Source organism: Oryzias latipes, chromosome 19 (assembly GCF_002234675.1).
Source record: "Oryzias latipes chromosome 19, ASM223467v1".
Classification (NCBI taxonomy): Eukaryota; Metazoa; Chordata; class Actinopteri; order Beloniformes; family Adrianichthyidae; genus Oryzias; species Oryzias latipes.
In genome coordinates this window covers 5,065,803-5,090,826 of record NC_019877.2, presented here as the reverse complement: position 1 = coordinate 5,090,826, position 25,024 = coordinate 5,065,803, and the positions used below count along the sequence as shown (strand labels likewise).

The window sequence follows — 25,024 nt, the reverse complement described above, 5'->3', positions numbered from 1 at the left end:
GAGAGTTGACAAGAAAAAGTAACTTTATTGATTGGACATGTACTATAGCCTATGTCTGCATTAAACATACCTAAACCCTAAAAATCACACAGAATTAAGTGTTTTTAATCAATAGAAATACATTCAGGAGTGAATGAAGAGATAAAATGTCAGTTCATCTTAAAAGCCTCTACTTTAGACAACATTACAAAAAGAACAAACCCAGTAATTAAACCCCTCAGATACAACTAAGTTTAAAAAAACCAAAAAGGTTTAAAACATGTAAAGTTTTGTCCCTGGAATCTCACAGGATTAGAGTTTTGGCTGCCAGCAAAGTAACAACCACAGTGAAGACTGATGTCAGCTGTCCCGGAGCGCGGCTTGTCTTGAGTTTTCTGTCTGTAGATACAAAATAATGGTAGGAGAGATTGGTCAAACTTTATTTTACAAACAAATCAAATATTTTGAAAAAAATAAGAGTATAAGTTGTACCATATTTCTTCATGCCGACAGGTCCAAAGGAAATGGGTTGTGAGTCATAATGAGACAAATCCCTTTGGAATCTCCTGTGATTTGGGTAACATTGCTGCAGCAAAACAACATTCAGATGTTTTAGTATCTTCAGTGCGTTAAACATATTGTCTTATTTCGCTGGTTTTACTTACAGGAGTGCAATCGCTACCATTCAGGAGACACAAGTGGACATTACAGTGAATGAAAATTGAAGTAAAGTTGGTAAAAGTGAACATCCTGAAGGAAAAACGAGCCACTGTGGAGATGCCACTCTGAATCAGCTCAACTGTACCATCATCTGGATTAGGACATCTGTTAGAGGAAAGTTATGTAAGATTTTGGGCTACAAAGATTAGATATTAGGAACTTCTGAACATAGATGAGATCTTACTCATTAGTAATGAGATCCCAGCGGACAGAGTAGTCTTCAGTGTTGACTGGTGTCGCCCAACATGAGTCAAGAATGGTGGCAAGTTGGTGTTGATCCACCCCTTCAGTCTGCACCTCCACATAAAGCTTCTCATCTACTTCTATGTCTGTTTCACTTGTAAAGGGAAAGTGAAAGTCTGCATCCATATAGGAGGTCATCCTTATGTGATAAGAACCTCTGCCAGCTGGAAGCTTCTTCTTCAATATACTGTAAAAGAGACAGTTAAGATCCTTAGATTGGTTAGGGAAACTCAGTGGTCAAAAATGTATTTCTTTTTTTAGGCAAGACATGCATTTTTTTTACACATTTATAGAAATAAGGAAAACCTCATTAAAATTAAAGTTCAAATTATTACAAAGCAGATTTTTTAAAATTGAAAATTACTTTTCTAGTGTGAGGTTTGGCGACTAATTGAAGTACAAAGTTACCATCTAGTCCAATATTTTAAACTCCTGACCTACTGTTTGACTTACAGGCTGATCAATCCATGAAGATACCCCAAAGCAGGACGGTTTTTAAAACATTAATAAAGTAGCTATCCAATAATCAAAGAAAGCATGTAAAACAGAAGGTAATGTCACCTTTCCACAGGGTTGATGCCCACATCCATAGACTGAGCCTGGGAAAGTGGATAAGCACAGCTAAAACACAGCTTGAGTTTCTTCTGACGACTGATTAAAGTTCCAGGAGGAGCTGTTTCACTCTGAATGTCGTTCTCGTATATGAAATGGGTTCCATTGCTCTAAATATAGAAATGAGAAATTAGTATAATTAAAGCAAAAAAAAAGAAATTTTTAGCAAAAGTTTTGTGTGTGATTTGTACCCTGAGAACGGTGCCACAAAGATGATTATTGTTGTCAAAGTGGAAAACCAGTCTTCCATCTTGAAGAATCCCATTGCAAGAGCTATCGCGAAGATGGAGAGCACTGGAGTGAAAGCCGGCTTCAAACAGTTGACAGCGAGACACAGACATTGTGCCTGAACTGCTTTCACAAGTAATAGATGAGTCTATTTGACAGGGAAAGCAAATAAAGAAAGCATTTCAAGGTTAGCAACATATTAATTAAAAAAAAAGTCCAATTTAGCTGTTTTAACCCTGCTCTTTTTCATACAAAAGAAACATGTTCCTTTACTCAATACAGGCATCTAAAACACACAGGAGCTTTGAGACCTTCTCCTTACCGTAGCTGTCATTGTTTGGTCTATGATGGTGCTCATCACAGAAGCAGCCGTACGCACCATGTTTCTCTCCACACCACTCATTCTCTGTGCAGTTCAGCTGTTCACAGGGATCTGACTCAGCTGAAAAGAATAGACCAGAAGGTTTATAATAGATCTGTTTCAACAGGTTACAAAATGACATCAAAGTAATGTAACCGTACCACAGTGCAAAGCAGGGCGCCATTCGGGGATGTTCAAGCCTAAAACAGTGCAAGTTTTCTCATAGGCTGAAACTGCAGAACACAGCATGCCATTGGCTGGAGTGTAGAGACAGAGATCATAGACACAAGAAGAGAAAAACGGCTGTGGGTCAGAGTGCAGGTGACAGGCACTGAATGGACCACTGGTGTTGGTGATGATGCTGCAGAGTTCAGAGTATTCTTGTGAAAAACGACAGTGTCCATCTCCTTTTATTTCATCAGTGGATCCACATCTGGAGAAAAATTACAGATGTATAGTCTGATACAGCACCAATAAAACACTGTGTGATGGAATGATGCTTGTGTTCAGTAGCTCACCCTGGCTGACTGGTTGGTGACTTCCAGCTGTGTCCAAACTCAGTGTCATTTTGGGCGAGTGTGCCACTCGGTTTTACTTTATCATCTGAAGGATCTCCGTTGAAGTTCCCACACATCCCACTGACTTTGTTCTGATAGTACTGACTCATTCTGACCAATAGAGTACTCTGACCATCAAATTGGACAATAAGGTCAGCTGCATCAAAGACTACAAAGCCTTCTTGTGTTGACACTTGGGCTATGGCTCCTACAGTCGTGGGAAGAGACACATCAGATCCATCTACCTGGAAAAGAAGAATTCAACAGAGTTAAAGAAGACGTGACAACAGAAGAACAAAGCAGTTTGTTCTGAGTTGAGTTTACCTTCACTCTTCTGTTTGGTCCAATCCTTACATGCACACTCTCTGCATCTTTAGAGAAATGTATGTCCACTAATGACACAAAGGACACATGGTTGTTGCCACGGTGATTGTTGGTGGCTACAACCTCAAACTGGGTGTGATTGTTGCCATGACTCCCAGTCTCAGTAATGATATAAGAGCACGTTCCCTGGAAATGAGCCAGGGCGCCATCAAAGGTGATGTAATGGGGGTCTCCCCAGACAGTGCAGGTGGACATCCCATCATAACAGCCCAGCTGGCCACCCTTGATGGTGCACTGTTGTGCAGCAGTGCATGATGCAGCGGCACAGTGCACAACATCAGAGGCAAAACATTCACAAAGCTCAGAGCAACCATCTTTCCAGAAAGACTGTCCCACCTATGAAAATGGTTAAAACAAATAAATTAATTTCATTTCACGAATACATTTAGAAATCCCAATTAAAGATTGTCAAAAGTCTTTGCTGGAATGTACGCTTTATTTTAAAGACAATGTTTGACATATTTTTCCTGTTTTATGTAACTTTAGCCTCTTTTTTGTTACATTATTCAACTGATTTCTTTGATTGTTTCTTTGGTTGAAAAGTGTTTTTCAAGTGTCTCCATAAAGCTATTTAAACTTCCTCTGTAAATTATCAGGAAATATGCAATTACAATCTTTCTGGAGAAAGGAAATTACTTTAGAAATAGACTTCAAAAAATAATGAAACAAAGGAATAGGGTGAATATCTAACTAGTCTGGAGGCTACATGAATAAGGAGATAGCTCAAAGCTAAAATGTCCTACACTGACGATAACGACATTCAAAAATCACTTACGCTGTAATAAAAGCCATCATATTGACATCCACAGCTCCCCTCAGGAACACATGTTGTACCACTTCTGACGAAGCCCTCATCACAGAAACATCCCTCTGAGCAAGCATGCTCACAGGTGGCATCAGTGCTGCTGGCACAGGTGCGGCCACAGTCTGTTCCACACAGCTCATAGTGGCTGTTTGCTGGACAGTTGATGCCTTAGAAGGAAAATGAACAACATTTTAAGAAACATTTTGAAGCATATGTACCATCATATAGATCTTTGAGTGTGAGACTCACTGCAGGTGGTGTTTTGTCTCCAAGGATAGATCCGGACATTAGCAGACTGACATGCGCTCACATATGTCTCAATGGCCCTGCACAGAAGGTCGTTTCCAGCATTCCCACCCACGCAAACGTCAAACACGCAGTCGCTGACAAACGGTGCTGGATCCACGTGCTCGTGACAGAAGCTGAAGGGGCCGTCAGCTGCCTGAATCACCTCACACTGAACTCTGGCGGCTTGATCGTTAGTGCAGCGTGGACAGGAGGAGCCACAGCCATCACTGCAGGTGTAGTTGCCTGGTACTTTCCAGGCTGCCCCAAAAGCATCAGGTGTGGTGACTGCTGCTCCATCAGGGGTGTGGAAGTCATCATTTGGATTGTCGTTGAAATTTCCACAAAGTCCACACATGTTCCCTCTAAAGAAATGTTTGAGATAAAGTAAAACAATTAGAATTGCAACCCTGATGACAGCAAACTTTCTTTACTTCCACTCCCATCAACATCATGTTTTTGTGACATTTTTCTGCTAATGGAGGACATGTATGAAGAAAATAAAGCTAAAAATAGCATTTCTAAGCATTCCTTTATTTTAACTGCTGTAAATTAGGAGCAGACAAAAGAAATGCTGTTTAAAAATTGATCTTATTTGTGACGTAGGAACTACCCTCAGCAGGCCTCACACTTTCTGCTCTGCTCCATTCTGATGTATAAACTTGTAGATGACTAGATCCAGGCACGTCTTTGTTTTTACTTGGAGGTGTGAGGGGCTGTAAGCTAGCAGGACAGTGCGTAAACAGAGAGCTCTCAGCAACAGGGAAGGGAAGGGGGTGGTAAGGTTGCTGCGCACCAATGGTCCAGCCATCAATTCAGAGAGGAAATTCTAATGAACTATGCCGCTCTGCAGGAACTATGTCCAAGAAAATGATAGGTTCTTTTGATTTTTCTAAAAACGGCATAATCATAGTTACTGGGAACACTTTTACAACAGCTCAAAAGACGATCAGAGTGGGTCTTTAACATACAGGTGGTTATTATTAGAGGTTTAACAAAAAAATATCAATGCTACTAAGAGTCCTAGCTGAAGTTACCTAACAACTTAGTGGAACTAGCTCATGACATACAAAAGTACATACCTGTAATCTGGAGGTACAGAGATAGACACCGTGCTCCATCCATCATACATGACGCTTAGACCAAAACTTGTACGAACAAATGTTTGATATCCACTTGCAAATACAGATATGGTCCCATTCAAAACGAATGGTAGGTTTCTTGTTATTCCATCAACCTACATCAAAGTAAATGGAAAATGTTTTTTTAAAACCTAAAAGGTTCAAGGGAATTTATGAAAGGGCCTATATGACGCAATAATCAACATTTTCAGCTTCGAAGTTTATTGTAATGTTAACTCCTCACAAAATAAACTCCAAAGCGTAACTTTGCTCAAGAAATGCATTATATAGGCCCTTTAAACATTGTCCAAAACTGCTTTTTTTTAACTGAAAAAAAGTATTTTGAAGTTGAAACATGTGCAGGGTCATACTTTTCCTAAAAGTTATATACTTTATATTAAAAGTATAAGCAGTAATTTCTTTAAAAAGATACTTACCTCTACTCTGTTATTGCTAAACATCCACACTTTGTAGCCCCACACACTAACAGCAACTTCAGCTGTGATGGACACGGGCAGCCCATTCAACGGCTCATTCTTTGCCTCCACAGAAAACTGATGGAGCCCACTGGACGAATTGCAGACCTCTGCTAGAACATAGCGACACGTTCCTTGGAAATCGTAGGTCTTTCCATCAAATGTCAAGTAGTGGGGGTCTCCAGAGGCAGAGCAGGTACCATGAGGGTTGGGATGGCAACCAAACTCGCCATCTACCACTCGACATGCCTCATCGGGACCACAAGAGTGTGGCACACAACTGACCACACCAGTCACACCGTTACAGCTGCACAAACTCTGACACTCTTCTCCATCCCAAAACTGTTGACCACTTTGCCAATAGCGCCCTTCATGGTAGCATCCACAGGATGTTGGTGGCACACACTGGTTTCCATTGAGGACAAAGCCATCATTACACTGACATCCATCCTGACATGGAGAGTCACAGCTGAAGGGGAAAGAGAGACTGGGGCAGGTGGAGGGACAGGATGTCCCACAGAGTTCATAATGGCTGTTTGAAGGGCAAGTTGCCGCTGCAGAAAAAGAAAACTGATTTAAAAATAATCCAATTAGAGGTTACCTCCAAAAAGGATCGGGATTGTTCTTACCACAGCCAGTTGTATTCCTCCACTCTCCCAGAGAAACCCCCTGTTGTTGACACATCAGAGCATAATCTCGTAGAACCTCACACAGTGTTGATTCAGGATCTTCAGATCTACGGAGGATGTCCACACACACGTCCACTTGCTGTGAAGGGTCCACCACAGGCCAGCATGGTGTAAATGGACCATGTGGTGAACTCAGGATGCCACAGAATTCAGTTGAACTGTAATTAAGAGGGTTAAAAACTGTGTTCTCCACACAGTGAGATGCCAGGGAGCCTTCTCTCCAGCTGTCTCCAAACACCTGAGAACTGTGGACCAGGGTTCCATTTGGTGTTTGAAAGTCATCGTTGGGCTCATCATTGTAGTTTCCACAGAGTCCACCAAGTGAGCTGCTGTACACTACAGGTGCAGTGACACGAACAAAGTGAGGCCAGACGGTTTGCACGGTCAAACCAAAAGATGTGCGAAGGATGATGCTGTGAGTGTTGCTATGGAAGATGCGGATTTGGTTGGATCCAGAAGTGAAAGGTAATTTGTAAAGCTGACCATCAACCTGGAACACATGGAAACAACTCTGTGAAAACTTTTCCAAAGTCATGATGGGAAAAATCTGCATATACACAAAAAAAGATTTCAAAACAAACAGAAAGTTCTTAGAGATGGAGAATTGAAAAATAGCAATCCAACAAACAGCATCTACTGTCAGACACATACAATATAAGTTTGCTAATAAGTTTGTTTCTGAGTTTAATATCTGCTGGAAACCCTGGTGTCCACAAAAAAAAAGAATTACAGAAATTCAGTAAAATGAATTTCCAGAAAAGGCTTGAAACAAAATATTAAACAAATATTAACATTTAGGTGACAGGATCTTTATCCTTAAAGTTTTTGTTTTCAGATTATCACAGACTTGCTGTTTTGTATTTGACATTTTAGACACCAGAACTGTATTTCAGTCTTAATTAGCACACTTTGGGCTTAATAGTATAAACTTGGGTTAAATTTGTCAATCCATACACATAGTTGTTTTGCAAATAGGCAACGTAAAAAAAGGGTCATTTTGTTTGGATCATTTGCCATTGTAGGTCGTAGCTAAACTAAACGGTCGTGTTTCACATTTGTTTTTTCACAGCTCATTTCAGTCATTTACCCAGACTTTGTTGTTGTCCATGTTGATGGTGACTTCTGTTTCCTGGACCCGAACCTTTAAAACATTTGAAAAACCTTGCAGGATGTTTGGTACTTTTTCTGTTATCACGTTGAAGTGTGGGTGACCAGACAATCCCATTTCTTTAGCAATGATTAGTCTGCATGCTCCAGGATACTGATATGTCAGTCCATCAAATGTTTGATAGGACCCTGGTCCCCTGATCCAGCATGTGGCGTAACCATTAGGCCTGCATCCTCTTTCTCCATCATCCACACTGCAGGATTCATGTGGGCCACAGCCATGGGGGCTGCATGTCATTGAGCCAGCGGTGCAGCTACAGCGCCTCCCACAGTCTTCATCCAGTATAACAGTCTGTCCTGATCGATAATAGAAACCCTCAAAGCGGCAGCCACACTCAGCATAAGGAACACACTCTCCAGCACTGAGGACATAGCCGGTATCACAGACACAGCTCTCCTGAACAGGAAGGGGGCAGTTTTGGGTGGAGTTAGGATTAACACAGGTGGGTGGACATCCAGTTGCTTGAGACTCATAGTGGCTATTGGCTGGGCAGGGGATTTCTAGGTGAAAAAAGACATAATTATTCTTTCATTTTAGACAATTTATTAAAAATGTATTCTATAAAATGTGTTTAATGAGTAGAAAACATACCACAGAAGCCAGGTCTTCTCCAGTTTTGAGGTTGGATACCATTTTGTTGACACTGACTTGCATATACACCTAAAGATTGGCACAGAATGGGTTGGTATCCTCCACCAACGCACACATCATAAACACAACTGTCCACAAAGTTCTGTGGGGGAAGTGTTTGGTGGCATGCTGCAAAAGGTCCAGAGCTGTTCTGAAGGATGCCACAGTGGTCATTGTTGCTGTATAATGCAGTCTGAGCTGCAGTGCAGCCAGCACATTCCAGACCTTCACACTGTGCATCACAACCAGGATCCTCATCACCAGAAGCTCGCCAGCTGTTAGCAAAAACGACATCAGAGCTGACGACCTCGCCATCGCGAGTTCGGAGGTCATCTCCAGGTTCATTGTTGAAGTTTCCACATAGACCACATGTTGCATTCTGGTACGTGTAGGGCAGACTGATACGGAGATAATAACTTATGTCGTAGGCTACCATCAAGCCAAAGTTGGTGCTGACAATCATTGACATGCCTGACTGATAGACCTGGATACGGTCCTGGAGGAGGGAAAACGGAGTCGCTACAAAGTTGCCATTAACCTGTGAGGACACATGGAACAGGTTAAAAAAATACCACAAAAAATAAGAAGAATAAGAAATAGTTAAAGATGAATCCTTACTAACCTTTGCTTTGCCAGTGGTTCTTTTGACGAGCTCAATAGTTTCATTATAGACGAAAACTTTGACAAGTCCTGTCCAGGATACACGAGTGTTTCCAAAGTGTTCGTTTTTGCCCTCTACTCTGAAATAGGGCAGCTCATTCTGACATTGTTCTGACAGAACATAGGTGCAGGTGCCTTGAAAGCTAAACACTTTATTATCAAAGGTGTAGTAATGTGGATCGCCACTGATAGTGCAGGTGCGTCTCGGCACCGTCTGGCAGGAGAACTGAAAGGAAGCTGGCATGCAGACTTGGGAGAAGGAGCAGGGCTGGTTAGAGCACTGCAGGCCGGCTCTGGTGCACGTGCACTTCTGTGCACAGCTGGAATCATTCCAAAAAGAATCACCCAGCTGCACAGGTTCACCTGAAGGATTTAAAAGCAAACAGTCCAGTTCACTCTTACATAGAACCTACATTATATTACATTGCAACTTAGACAGATATATGATAAATAAATATCTTTATTAAAAATAGATAAATTTAAAAGTTGCCCTCGTAAGAAATTTGTCAAACAATATAGGTAACAATCTAGCTTAGTTGCTGTTTTTTATCTAAATATTTATATATATTTGTAATGTTGCTGAAAAACTCGTAATTTTTCTGATTCAGTAACCGTCGTTGAAACTCTCAAAAATATTTAAGACATAAATTTACCATTGAACTGGCAGCCTCTTACTCCACTGTCCAATTGGAAGGCCCAGCGACCCGTTACATTGACGTTGCTGCTCAGACTGAAAGTGGAGTTGTCGCCTGTTGCAGAACTTGAGAAAGATCCAGGAATGGTGAAATGGTGAAAAGAGTTTATGGTGTCATATCCAGCCTGCAGGTTCAAAAATACACATTAACAATTGTGTTTCCACTCAGAAATGGCAAATGAATGTTCATTTATTGAGGGTGATGAGTCAAACCTGAACATTCCAGACTGTTGGGGCAAGTGAACCGTAGTTAAAGAGAACAAAGGATTTCTGGCCTCCAGAGATCAACACGGCTTGGAAAGTTGTTTTCTGAAAAAGTTGCAAGGATTTTTTATTATTTTAAGAAAATTTCTTCCTGCAATCACTAAATATTTTAGTGGATTTGTAAAACTTTTTGTATTCATAATGTTTTTTAGAAGGTTGCATTTTGCAACAATTAAACAAACATTTAAACAAAATTAGCACCCCTCACTTCCTAGACTCTTCCCTCCACCCACCCAGTTCCCCCCACTATAACCATGACTGAACAAAAAAAGCTGAACAAAGACTTAAGAGCTGCAGCTCTAAAGAAACAGAAAGGAAACAGGATTGTGGAGATCCATTTATTGTAAGGCCCAGCCCACCCAGGTGGGTATTGAGCCTCTTCCTAAAAACCTTAACAGTCTCTGCGGCCCTGAGATGCTACGGCAGGCTGTTCCACAAACGAGGACCGTAATGGTGGAACGAGATCTGACCATGTGTTTTGGTCCTCACCTTAGGGACAACTAAGACGCCCTCCCATACTCTGAGGACCTCAGGGTATGGGAGGGTTCATACCGTAACCCTTGTGCTATCCTAGGCACTTTATCGTTGGGAGTTGGGTCATCTAGACCCACTAGACAGTGGTCTGAACCTTTTTTCTTCAATGATTTGTGATCTTCACTGGTGTCCATGGATTACATGAAATCTTTCCACCTTTTTCCACCTTTGTCATGGTAGGGAGAACACGTCAATGTAAGGGTGGGGTCATCTAAGATAGCACAGGGGTTAAGAGTCTAATCACTTAAATATGAAGGCCCAAAGACCATAAAAAGATTCATAAACCATTAAGAGAACTTTAAAATCAACCCTGAGACGCACAGGGAGCTAATGCAGCGATTTTAAAACCGGTGTAATATGCTCCCGCCCCCAGCTCCTCATCAGAACTCACGCCTCAGAGTCAACTTTTATGAGAAGTGTATTTATATGAATACATTTACAGACTTACTGTTCCGGCAGTTCCAAAATAGCCCACTTCATACCATGTTGCCACAAAGACCCAGTCAGCACTGAAGTTTAGGTTTGGGAAGTAGCTATTAATGTCCCGTGTAGCTTGTTGGAGGACACTGCTGTTGGTGTATTGGTTGTAGAGGACCAAACCAGTTTGTCTGTTGTCCAGATCTGTCCAGAATGGAGCAATTAAGTCTCTGATTCCGTAGAGTGGAAATCTTTGAGGTGTAAATGAGGAATATGAGGCATCAAATGTCAAGTGTCCATTATGGTTGACCTAAAAACAGAAGTGTATTTGTAAACAATCTTTACAATTTCACTCGAAGAGGTCAGTTTGCTCAGATTTAAAATTAAAAATTAAAAAATCACTACAATTTTAAAACACTTTTTGTTATCAGCTATGTCAAACATAAACTGTCAAGTATTTATTTTTAGATAAAGGAAAAAAATCATTTTGGTTTAGAATGTTTTATGCTTTTACTTTACGTACAAAAATGTAGTTGTATGTTTTTCCAAAGTAGGCAAATGGTTTTTGCAGGAGAATCTGTGGAGAACTTCCATCATCAGATCTGGAGCTTGCAGTTCCATAAATTGGATAAAGTGAACCTTTAAAACAAAAGCAAATGCTGATTAAACCCTGTCAAATGTATTTTTTTTCTAACTTTCTGGATAAAATGTATTTTATAATCTAAAGTTAACGATTTTTAACATTAAAATGTAGATCTTAGTATATATACAGAAAGAACTTACCAGGTAGCGTTGAATTGACTGTGAAAAAAGTAAAGACAGTAGAAAGTAAATTCACAAAAAAAAAAAATAACTTAAATAAAATAGATTCAATTTTTCACTTTATTTTTTGTGGTTTGATGTGCTGTGACAAAAACTCTTTGATTTTAATGTCATGTTTGTGTGTGTAAATTATGGACAAATTGACTATACCACATTGTTGGTTAAATTTTTAAAAAAATTTAGTTTGAAGATTTCAAAATACATTTATTTTATTTTCTATTCTTCTTTTTTTTTAACAAATGTGATAAAACATATTTAACATCTGTTTTGTTTTCTCGAAATTTTGGTTACATTCGTATTAATTTGACAAAATTCAGTTGGTTCTCAACCTTTTTGCATTAGTGTTGGGGCAATAGGTGACACGAACTCTTTGAACATTCTTTCGATGATGCAGGAATTCTGCATTATCAGCTTTCATGTGCAAATTGTCAAAGAATTAAGTTTGGAGCTCCTACTCAATTATTTATTTATTTATTTATAACCAAACGTACAGTCAAAATATTTTTAAGTTTGTTTACTTTTTCCAATTAAAACCACATTTAAGCTTAAGCTGACAAAACAATGAATTCAGATTTTTAAGTTAGACGGTGTAAATTGGATCTCTGAATGTTCATTTGAGATGGGACAAAACAATGTTTAATGATATTTAATCTTTTTATATGTATTTAGACAGAATCAATGAGAATGATTAAAAATCCAAAATCTGTCAAAAGGATGAACTTACTTATTACTGTAGGAGGCAATGTGGCTGTAAATCAAAAAAGCAGAAACATTAGAATCAGAAAAAAGAATACATTTCTTTCACCATAACTCTTTAAACACATGAATGTTTTGTATAGTCTTATTGCTAAAATTAGAATAAAAAACAAACATCCGCTTACTTGTAACTGGTGGGCCTGTAAAAGGAAAAGGAGATAGTTCAGGATATTGCAAAAATAAATAGCAAGTCATTTGACCTGACAGAAAATGTTGATCTCCATAATAAACAAACCATGCTATCAACTGAGTCAATGTGTTAAACATGAGAGCTTACTTGTAACTGGGGCGGGAACTGAGACTGTCAATCAAACAGAAGACACAGGTTAGGATTCAAACAGAAACAATAGGAAACTCTTCATGTTTGTCTAGATAGAACAGGTGGAAACCTTGTGATATACGTAGCAGTTGTTTAATACATTTGGGCTCTAAAACATGTTCCATAGAGACTCCTACATGTCAATGCATTTGACCATCACAAACCAGAAACTTCCATTCCATTCCTTCCTTCCTTCCCATTCCATACCGTTGAAGCAGAGGAACTGAAAGTTTGTCGCTACGCAGATTTCAGGGAAAGAGCAGAGCTCGCTGATACAATGAATGCCCGATGTGGTGCAGGTGCATTTCTGTGTGCAGTTGCTGTCGCTCCAGAAGAAATCACCCAACTGAACACGTGTGCCTGAAACACAACAGGAAAGCAGTTTTATTGTCATTTGATTCTCATCTTTCAGCTCCACTTGTGTGCTGTTGCTGAAATCCGAACTGATGATCCTTCAAAAATCCTGAATTCAACAGGATTGAAAGCAGCAATTTACCATCAAACACGCATCCATCTGGACCGCTGTCGATTTGGAAGGCCCAGCGACCCGTTACATTGACGTTGCTGCCGAGACTGAAAGTGGAGTTGTTTCCTGTTGCAGAACTTGAGAAAGATCCAGGAATGGTGAAATGGTAAAAAGAGTTTATGGTGTCATATCCAGCCTGCAGGTTCAAAAATACACATTTACAATTGTGTTTCCACTCAGAAATGGCAAATGAATGTTCATTTATTGAGGGTGATGAGTCAAACCTGAACATTCCAAACTGTTGGGGCAAGTGAACCGTAGTTAAAGAGAACAAAGGATTTCTGGCCTCCAGAGATCAACACGGCTTGGAAAGTTGTTTTCTGAAAAATGTCATAAAAGTTTGAAATCATTCTGGAAATACATACCCTCCATCGTCTTATCTTTACTGTATTCTTTAAACATTTTGTCTGTATGTACAATACAATAAATAGCATAGTAATGAATAATACAAATAATCTTCTGACTTACTGTTGCTGTCATTGGATAATAGGGCACTTCATACCATGTTGCCACAAAGACCCAGTCAGCACTAAAGTTTAGGTTTGGGAAGTAGCTATTAATGTCCCGTGTAGCTTGTTGGAGGACACTGCTGTTGGTGTATTGGTTGTAGAGGACCAAACCAGTTTGTCTGATGTCTACATCTGTCCAGAATGGAGCAATTAAGTCTATAGGTCCATAGAGTGGAAATCTTTGAGGTATATATGAGAAATATGGTGAATTAAAGGTCAAGTGTCCGTTGTGGTTGACCTAAAAAAACAAAAAAATACAGATAAGTTGAAAACATTCACTCTACACAACAACTTCTTTGTGTATATTTAGTTTACTTAGAGCTAAAAAGAAAAAATAATTGAAATGGAACAGTTGCCAATAATGTCTTTAATGACCAAAAGTGGTCTAAGTTTTTTCAAAAACAAACACAACTATTTACTTTGTGAAAATGTTTTATCCATTGCTTTGTTGTAAAGGGTTTTGTCATTCATAAAGTTACGTACATAAATGTTGTTGTATGTTTGTCCAAAGTACACAAAAGGCCTTTGCAGAAGAATCTCTGGAGAACTTCCATCAAGTGAGCGGGTGGTTGTGGCTCCAGAAATGGGATAAAAATGACCTGAAAATGTTCAATCAGTGCAGATTAAACCCAAACTAATTGACAAAGTTGCAAGGACTTCTGAGTAAACATATATATTTTAATTTAAAAAAAAAGAACATTTAAAAAAAGTAAGATATTAGATTGTTGCAAATACAAAGAGTTAACTTACTTAGATGTGTCACATTATTTGGGACTGGAATTAAATCAAAGTAAACACATGAGTGAATATGTTAAACCTAAAAACAATTTCTTATAAAGATAACTTTTAGGTTCTTATATTTTGACAAAATGAGTTGGTCATCAACTTTTTTTCCAAAGGTCTTTGGTAATCTGTGACAAACATTCTTTGAATTCAAGGTCATGTTTTTGTGTGTAAAAACATGGACACTGTGGCATTTTTACATTATCACAGGGGGTATTCCAGAAATCAGGTTATGCTAGCGCCCACGGTAAGTTGGAGGCTAAGGAAGTTGATAACCTCAGCTTTTGGTTGCAGAAATGGAGGTATGTTTCAGGGTATGTCAAGTTGCCATGGCAACTCATGCTCTGAACATAACCTGGTCTGGAGCAGGTTTAGTTGAAGGTTAGTTTGTTTTCAGAGAGGTGAAGCAGCATGGCGTGTCCATTTGAAGATGATTTAGTGGATGAAGAAGCTCAGATACTACTTTTTCCCCCGTGAGAGGGTGATAAGACCACGTATGGATGTTGGAAAAATAAACTGTTTTACATTGTTGATCTAACTTAATTATTTGCTTCAGTTAAAATAATTAAAAATCTTTTTTTTTGTTAAGTCAGTTTAAAAATAACACGTAGTTTTCAGACAGTTATTGTACTTTCATTCTAATTAATTCAATGAAGTAGGTGTAACTTTGGTGCTGCTGTTAGATTGGCACCGCAAGGGATTGTGGGATACCATTCCCTTTGACTGTCAGGACGGATTTGGGTTTAAGTGTGGCTTTTTGACCAAATGTGTTTAGCTGTTTAGCTGTTCTACTGTGTTTTGCCGTATATAGCACCCCTACATTGGTGAAGCATGATGACAATGTCGGAAAGTTCCTAAATAAATGTATGTTCTAAGTGCATATAGTTTTGTTCTTTTTATCGTTATAAAATGAGTATATCTACCGGCTCAAACTTAGACATATGAGAATTCAAGAATTATAATTCATTAAGATGGAAAAAATATTAATTGAATTGGAGTAATATGAAATTTAGTTAAATAAATATGTACATTTAAGTTGTATAAACAATTATTGAGTTCTATATACGTAAGAAATTAGGTTGAATAAATTTAACTCAATTACTTGTTACCAAGAGAGGTAATTCATTTAAGGTGGCTAAATTGGATAAGTTATAAATATATATATGGGTCACAAGGAAAATGGAAATAAGTTCAGAAACTCGTGCGTTTACTTTGTCTGTTCTACTACAAGGAGAAACTCTTTCTTTTGATGATGCAGCCGTGTTACTTTTTTGATGGACGTATAATCTTCATACGCCGTCATGAATCTCAGACTCCGTCTCACTAAAGTAAAGCGCTCTCTTTTTTTCACCACGCGTTTCCATTGTGACTCCAGAAATCAGCGATCCATTGAGAATGTCTTTATGTACCTGCTGTGCACGAGCATTAACCCAGGGTTACAAAGTCGAGCGTATTTACGCCAACTCATGTCCGGTCTTTTGGAACCGACATACCCCGAGTTAGCAAGTTCAGGCGGATTTCAGCCAGAGTTCAGGCTTAAAGTCAGGCTAGTTTAAACATGCTTCCTGGAATACCCCCCAGATCTCAAGTGCAAGTTTTCAAACTTTTGGGTTTGAAACTTCTGGTAGAATGTTGTTGTTTTTTTAACCAAACTTGGAGCTAAAACATGTTTAAGTTTGGTTTTTCCATTTAAACATAGAGTTAAGCTTAAGTTGACCACACATTATGTTCAGATTTCTAAGTTAGAGGGTTTAAATCGGAGCTCTGAATGTTCATTTGAAACGGGACAAATAAAATGTCCCTCTTCTTTTATAACATTTGATCTTTTTATATATTTGGACAGAATCAATGAGAATGATTAAAAATCCAAAATCTGTCAAACTGATGAACTTACTTATTACTGTAGGAGGCAATGTGGCTGTAAATCAAAAAAGCAGAAACATTAGAATCAGAAAAAAGAACATTTCTTTCACCATAACTCTTTAAACACATGAATGTTTTGTAAAGTCTTATTGCTAAAATTAGAATAAAAAACAAACATCCGCTTACTTGTAATTGGTGGGCCTGTAAAAAGCAAAGGAGATAGTTCAGGATATTGCAAAAATAAATAGCAAGTCATTTGACCTGACACAAAATGTTGATCTCCATAATAAACAAATCATGCTATCAACTGAGTCAATGTGTTAAACATGAGAGCTTACTTGTAACTGGGGCGGAAACTGAGACTGTCAATCAAACAGAAGACACTGGTTAGGATTCAAACAGAAACAATAGGAAACTCTTCATGTTTGTCTAGATAGAACAGGTGGAAACCTTGTTATATACGTAGCAGTTGTTTAATACATTTGGGCTCTAATACATGTTCCATAGACACTCCTACATGTCTATGAATTTGACCAGATCCATCACAAACCAGAAACTTCCACAAACTCATCTGAATATGTTGGCTCAGCATTTTTGGACATCCTATTGTGTACAACTTTAGTTCTTTTACTTTGAATTTTGATAGACTATATTTTAGGTATAAACATTTTTAGTTTCACATGAGCCTTTTTTAAATGGCAATATTTCTTCACTATTTCCAACCTTCAGTTTGGTCGAGTTACTCATTCAATTATTATGTGAATTACCGTTGAAGCAGAGGAACTGAAAGTTTGTCGCTACGCAGATTTCAGGGAAAGAGCAGAGCTCGCTGATACAATGAATGCCCGATGTGGTGCAGGTGCATTTCTGTGTGCAGTTGCTGTCGCTCCAGAAGAAATCACCCAACTGAACACGTGTGCCTGAAACACAACAGGAAAGCAGTTTTATTGTCATTTGATTCTCATCTTTCAGCTGAACTTGTGTGCTGTTGCTGAAATCCGAACTGATGATCTTTCAAAATTCCTGAATTCAACAGGATTGAAAGCAGCAATTTACCATCAAACACGCATCCATCTGGACCGCTGTCGATTTGGAAGGCCCAGCGACCCGTTACATTGACGTTGCTGCCAAGACTGAAAGTGGAGTTGTTTCCTGTTGCAGAACTTGAGAAAGATCCAGGAATGGTGAAATGGTGAAAAGAGTTTATGGTGTCATATCCAGCCTGCAGGTTCAGAAATACACATTAACAATTGTGTTTCCACTCAGAAATGGCAAATGAATGTTCATTTATTGAGGGTGACGAGTCAGACCTGAACATTCCAAACTGTTGGGGCAAGTGAACCGTAGTTAAAGAGAACAAAGGATTTCTGGCCTCCAGAGATCAACACGGCTTGGAAAGTTGTTTTCTGAAAAATGTCATAAAGGTTTGAAATCATTCTGGAAATACGTTCCCTCCATCATCTTATCTTTACTGTATTCTTTAAACTTTTTGTCTGTATGTACAATACAATAAATAGCATAGTAATGAATAATATAAATAATCTTTTGACTTACTGTTGCTGTCATTGGATAATAGGGCACTTCATACCATGTTGCCACAAAGACCCAGTCAGCACTGAAGTTTAGGTTTGGGAAGTAGCTATTAATGTCCCGTGTAGCTTGTTGGAGGACACTGCTGTTGGTGTATTGGTTGTAGAGGACCAAACCAGTTTGTCTGATGTCTACATCTGTCCAGAATGGAGCAATTAAGTCTATAGGTCCATAGAGTGGAAATCTTTGAGGTATATATGAGAAATATGGTGAATTAAAGGTCAAGTGTCCGTTGTGGTTGACCTAAAAAAACAGAAAATACAGATAAGTTGAAAACACTCACTCTACACAACAACTTCTTTGTGTATATTTAGTTCACTTAGAGCTAAAAAGAAAAAATAATTGAAATGGATCAGTTGCCAATAATGTCTTTAATGACCAAAAGTGGTCTAAGTTTTTTCAAAACCAAACACAACTATTTACTTTGTGAAAATGTTTTATCCATTGCTTTGTTGTAAAGGGTTTTGTCCTTCATAATGTTACGTACATAAATGTTGTTGTATGTTTGTCCAAAGTACACAAAAGGCCTTTGCAGAAGAATCTCTGGAGAACTTCCATCAAGTGAGCGGGTGGTTGTGGCTCCAGAAATGGGATAAAAATGACCTGAAAATGTTCAGTCAGTGCAGATTAAACCCAAACTAATTGACAAAGTTGCAAGGACTTCTGAGTAAACATATATATTTTAATTTCAAAAAAAGAACATTTTAAAACAGTAAGATGTTAGATTGTTGCAAATACAAAGAGTTAACTTACTTAGATGTGTCACATTATTTGGGACTGGAATTAAATCAAAGTAAACACATGAGTGAATATGTTAAACCTAAAAACAATTTCTTATAAAGATAACTTTTAGGTTCTTATATTTTGACAAAATAAGCTTGTTTTTTTAACCAAACTTGGAAGTTTGGTTTTTCCATTTAAACATAAAGTTGAGCTTAAGTTGACCACACATTATGTTCAGATTTTTAAGTTAGAGGTTGTAACTCGGAGCTCTGAATGTTCATTTGAAACGGGACAAAAAAATGTCTCTCTTCTTTAAACATTTGATCTGTTTATATATTTGGACAGAATCAATGAGAATGATTAAAAATCCAAAATCTGTCAAAATGATGAACTTACTTATTACTGTAGGAGGCAATGTGGCTGTAAATCAAAAAAGCAGAAACATTAGAATCAGAAAAAAGAACATTTCTTTCACCATAACTTTTTTAACACATGAATGTTTTGTATCGTCTTATTGCTAAAATTAGAATAAAAAACAAACATCCGCTTACTTGTAACTGGTGGGCCTGTAAAAAGCAAAGGAGATAGTTCAGGATATTGCAAAAATAAATAGCAAGTCATTTGACCTGACAGAAAATGTTGATCTCAATAATAAACAAATCATGCTATCAACTCTGTCAATGTGTTAAACATGAGAGCTTACTTGTAACTGGGGCGGGAACTGAGACTGTCAATCAAACAGAAGACACAGGTTAGGATTCAAACAGAAACAATAGGAAACTCTTCATGTTTGTCTAGATAGAACAGGTGGAAACCTTGTTATATACGTAGCAGTTGTTTAATACATTTGGGCTCTAAAACATGTTCCATAGACACTCCTACATGTCTATGCATTGGACCAGATCCATCACAAACCAGAAACTTCCACAAACTCATCTGAATATGTTGGCTCAGCATTTTTGGACATCCTATTGTGTACAACTTTAGTTCTTTTACTTTGAATTTTGATAGACTATATTTTAGGTATAAACATTTTTAGTTTCACATGAGCCTTTTTTAAATGTTAATATTTCTTCACTATTTCAAACCTTCAGTTTGGTCGAGTTATTCATTCAATTATTATGTGAATTACCGTTGAAGCAGAGGAACTGAAAGTTTGTCGCTACGCAGATTTCAGGGAAAGAGCAGAGCTCACTGATACAATGAATGCCCGATGTGGTGCAGGTGCATTTCTGTGTGCAGTTGCTGTCGCTCCAGAAGAAATCACCCAACTGAACACGTGTGCCTGAAACACAACAGGAAAGCAGTTTTATTGTCATTTGATTCTCATCTTTCAGCTGAACTTGTGTGCTGTTGCTGAAATCCGAACTGATGATCTTTCAAAATTCCTGAATTCAACAGGATTGAAAGCAGCAATTTACCATCAAACACGCATCCATCTGGACCGCTGTCGATTTGGAAGGCCCAGCGACCCGTTACATTGACGTTGCTGCCAAGACTGAAAGTGGAGTTGTTTCCTGTTGCAGAACTTGAGAAAGATCCAGGAATGGTGAAATGGTGAAAAGAGTTTATGGTGTCATATCCAGCCTGCAGGTTCAGAAATACACATTTACAATTGTGTTTCCACTCAGAAATGGCAAATGAATGTTCATTTATTGAGGGTGATGAGTCAAACCTGAACATTCCAAACTGTTGGGGCAAGTGAACCGTAGTTAAAGAGAACAAAGGATTTCTGGCCTCCAGAGATCAACACGGCTTGGAAAGTTGTTTTCTGAAAAATGTCATAAAGGTTTGAAATCATTCTGGAAATACGTTCCCTCCATCATCTTATCTTTACTGTATTCTTTCAACTTTTTGTCTGTATGTACAATACAATAAATAGCATAGTAATGAATAATACAAATAATCTTCTGACTTACTGTTGCTGTCATTGGATAATAGGGCACTTCATACCATGTTGCCACAAAGACCCAGTCAGCACTGAAGTTTAGGTTTGGGAAGTAGCTATTAATGTCCCGTGTAGCTTGTTGGAGGACACTGCTGTTGGTGTATTGGTTGTAGAGGACCAAACCAGTTTGTCTGATGTCTACATCTGTCCAGAATGGAGCAATTAAGTCTATAGGTCCATAGAGTGGAAATCTTTGAGGTATATATGAGAAATATGGGGAATTAAAGGTCAAGTGTCCGTTGTGGTTGACCTAAAAAAACAAAAAAATACAGATAGGTTGAAAACACTCACTCTTCACAACAACTTCTTTGTACATATTGAGTTTACTTAGAGCTAAAAAGAAAAAATAATTGAAATGGATCAGTTGCCAATAATGTCTTTAATGACCAAAAGTGGTCTAAGTTTTTTCAAAAACAAACACAACTATTTACTTTGTGAAAATGTTTTATCCATTGCTTTGTTGTAAAGGGTTTTGTCCTTCATAAGTTACGTACATAAATGTTGTTGTATGTTTGTCCAAAGTACACAAAAGGCCTTTGCAGAAGAATCTCTGGAGAACTTCCATCAAGTGAGCGGGTGGTTGTGGCTCCAGAAATGGGATAAAAATGACCTGAAAATGTTCAATCAGTGCAGATTAAACCCAAACTAATTGACAAAGTTGCAAGGACTTCTGAGTAAACATATATATTTTAATTTAAAAAAAAAAAGAACATTTTAAAACAGTAAGATGTTAGATTGTTGCAAATACAAAGAGTTAACTTACTTAGATGTGTCACATTATTTGGGACTGGAATTAAATCAAAGTAAACACATGAGTGAATATGTTAAACCTAAAAACAATTTCTTATACAGATAACTTTTATGTTCTTATATTTTGACAAAATGAGTTGGTCATCAACTTTTTTTCCAAAGGTCTTTGGTAATCTGTGACAAACATTCTTTGAATTCAAGGTCATGTTTTGGTGTGTAAAAACATGGACACTGTGGCATTTCTACATTATCAGCTCTCAAGTGCAAGTTTTCAAACTTTTGGGTTTGAAACTTCTAGTAGAATGTTTTGTTTTTTTAACCAAACTTGGAGCTAAAACATGTTAAAGTTTTGTATTTCCATTTAAACATAAAGTTGAGCTTAAGTTGACCACACATTATGTTCAGATTTTTAAGTTAGAGGTTGTAACTCTGAGCTCTGAATGTTCATTTGAAACGGGACAAAAAAATGTCTCTCTTCTTTAAACATTTGATCTGTTTATATATTTGGACAGAATCAATGAGAATGATTAAAAATCCAAAATCTGTCAAAATGATGAACTTACTTATTACTGTAGGAGGCAATGTGGCTGTAAATCAATAATGCAGAAACATTAGAATCAGAAAAAAGAACATTTCTTTCACCATAACTCTTTAAACACATGAATGTTTTGTATCGTCTTATTGCTAAAATTAGAATAAAAAACAAACATCCGCTTACTTGTAATTGGTGGGCCTGTAAAAAGCAAAGGAGATAGTTCAGGATATTGCAAAAATAAATAGCAAGTCATTTGACCTGACAGAAAATGTTGATCTCCATAATAAACAAATCATGCTATCAACTGAGTCAATGTGTTAAACATGAGAGCTTACTTGTAACTGGGGCGGGAACTGAGACTGTCAATCAAACAGAAGACACAGGTTAGGATTCAAACAGAAACAATAGGAAACTCTTCATGTTTGTCTAGATAGAACAGGTGGAAACCTTGTTATATACGTAGCAGTTGTTTAATACATTTGGGCTCTAAAACATGTTCCATAGACACTCCTACATGTCTATGCATTGGACCAGATCCATCACAAACCAGAAACTTCCACAAACTCATCTGAATATGTTGGCTCAGCATTTTTGGACATCCTATTGTGTTTAACTTTAGTTCTTTTACTTTGAATTTTGATAGACTATATTTTAGGTATAAACATTTTTAGTTTCACATGAGCCTTTTTTAAATGTCAATATTTCTTCACTATTTCAAACCTTCAGTTTGGTCGAGTTACTCATTCAATTATTATGTGAATTACCGTTGAAGCAGAGGAACTGAAAGTTTGTCGCTACGCAGATTTCAGGGAAAGAGCAGAGCTCGCTGATACAATGAATGCCCGATGTGGTGCAGGTGCATTTCTGTGTGCAGTTGCTGTCGCTCCAGAAGACATCACCCAACTGAACACGTGTGCCTGAAACACAACAGGAAAGCAGTTTTATTGTCATTTGATTCTCATCTTTCAGCTGAACTTGTGTGCTGTTGCTGAAATCCGAACTGATGATCCTTCAAATTTCCTGAATTTAACAGGATTGAAAGCAGCAATTTACCATCAAACACGCATCCATCTGGACCGCTGTCGATTTGGAAGGCCCAGCGACCCGTTACATTGACGTTGCTGCCGAGACTGAAAGTGGAGTTGTTTCCTGTTGCAGAACTTGAGAAAGATCCAGGAATGGTGAAATGGTGAAAAGAGTTTATGGTGTCATATCCAGCCTGCAGGTTCAAAAATACACATTAACAATTGTGTTTCCACTCAGAAATGGCAAATGAATGTTCATTTAGTGAGCGTGATGAGTCAAACCTGAACATTCCAAACTGTTGGGGCAAGTGAACCGTAGTTAAAGAGAACAAAGGATTTCTGGCCTCCAGAGATCAACACGGCTTGGAAAGTTGTTTTCTGAAAAATGTCATAAAGGTTTGAAATCATTCTGGAAATACGTTCCCTCCATCATCTTATCTTTACTGTATTCTTTCAACTTTTTGTCTGTATGTACAATACAATAAATAGTATAGTAATGAATAATATAAATAATCTTTTGACTTACTGTTGCTGTCATTGGATAATAGGGCACTTCATACCATGTTGCCACAAAGACCCAGTCAGCACTGAAGTTTAGGTTTGGGAAGTAGCTATTAATGTCCCGTGTAGCTTGTTGGAGGACACTGCTGTTGGTGTATTGGTTGTAGAGGACCAAACCAGTTTGTCTGATGTCTACATCTGTCCAGAATGGAGCAATTAAGTCTATAGGTCCATAGAGTGGAAATCTTTGAGGCATATATGAGGAATATGGCGAATTAAAGGTCAAGTGTCCGTTGTGGTTGACCTAAAAAAACAAAAAAATACAGATAAGTTGAAAACACTCACTCTACACAACAACTTCTTTTTACATATTGAGTTTACTTAGAGCTAAAAAGAAAAATAATTGAAATGGATCAGTTGCCAATAATGTCTTTAATGACCAAAAGTGGTCTAAGTTTTTTCAAAACCAAACACAACTATTTACTTTGTGAAAATGTTTTATCCATTGCTTTGTTGTAAAGGGTTTTGTCCTTCATAATGTTACGTACATAAATGTTGTTGTATGTTTGTCCAAAGTACACAAAAGGCCTTTGCAGAAGAATCTCTGGAGAACTTCCATCAAGTGAGCGGGTGGTTGTGGCTCCAGAAATGGGATAAAAATGACCTGAAAAAATTATATGTTTATATACGTTCCTAATAACATCATACTGGCGCACATTGCTTTAGAGATAAACTGAGATTGACAGAGCAACAGAAAAATGTTCCAATGTCAGCTATTTAAATTGGGAAGTAGTTCACACTGTGCTATTCAAAAATTAGAACACCGCAATGTAGGTCAGAAAACGCTTGCAGCTGTGACGTTGGTGTTACAGCCACAGGCTCCCTGCTCTGCTCCTTTCCAATGCATCAACTTCCAGACAAATAGATCCATTGTTGTCTTTGTTTTCCTCATTAGAGCTGGCTGAAAACTGAACAGTTGTATTGCTCCAATATTGCCCACTTTTTTTGTTGCACAGATCAATTTATGTTGGGGTTGTGAGGGGCTTTAAGCTAGCGGGAGAATCTTTAAACAGATGACTAATGCCAATAGTTCCACCTTTGAATTGAAAATATGAGAGGGTTTTTAAGGGTCTTAATCACAGCTGAAGTTAAGGAGTTTCCAGAACTGCAAAGATTAAAAAGCAACATGTCAATAATATTTGCCTTTAGCATTCCAAAGCAACTGTATTTAAACAAAGAGAAAAGATGAGATCATCCATTTTTCCTTGTGAAAGAGGCGTGGTCGGGTAGATAAAGCAAGTGAAGCAAGCTGTCAAGTTTGTCTGCATACCTACTGCTTAAAACAAACATTTGAAAAACGTCACCTACCCAGAGCTGGGAAGGTACCTGGATCTGCATATGAAACAAAGAGGAAATAAGAATTACTTTCCTGACAAAACCACACGTCGTCATGTATTTACACAAATAACTGTTTTCTTAAATGGCCAGAATCTGTTTGAAACATGTTGCTTACCCTCAGTGTGGGAAGCCGGCGTTGCTGTGAAAAG

General features: G+C 38.0%; 1 protein-coding gene across 1 annotated transcript; it reads right to left on the bottom strand.

The window, feature by feature from the left end:
* LOC101160444 (alpha-tectorin) lies at positions 1-24,115 on the bottom strand. Its single transcript, XM_023949680.1, is given in 42 exon segments — positions 1-378; positions 472-565; positions 645-804; positions 884-1,129; positions 1,504-1,664; positions 1,746-1,930; positions 2,105-2,224; positions 2,305-2,576; positions 2,662-2,755; positions 2,758-2,857; positions 2,895-2,945; positions 3,025-3,420; positions 3,860-4,056; positions 4,139-4,539; positions 5,257-5,411; positions 5,733-6,325; positions 6,401-6,950; positions 7,548-8,128; positions 8,220-8,796; positions 8,881-9,281; positions 9,572-9,737; positions 9,826-9,921; positions 10,859-11,137; positions 18,483-18,598; positions 18,749-18,772; positions 19,115-19,138; positions 19,270-19,284; positions 19,422-19,445; positions 19,851-20,003; positions 20,140-20,305; positions 20,394-20,489; positions 20,638-20,916; positions 21,161-21,276; positions 21,430-21,453; positions 21,980-22,003; positions 22,135-22,149; positions 22,287-22,310; positions 22,716-22,868; positions 23,005-23,170; positions 23,259-23,354; positions 23,503-23,781; positions 24,026-24,115. Coding segments are annotated over 41 exon segments (7,716 nt in total). The 5' UTR covers positions 23,734-23,781; positions 24,026-24,115; the 3' UTR covers positions 1-283.
* Positions 24,116-25,024: the final 909 nt, after the last annotated feature.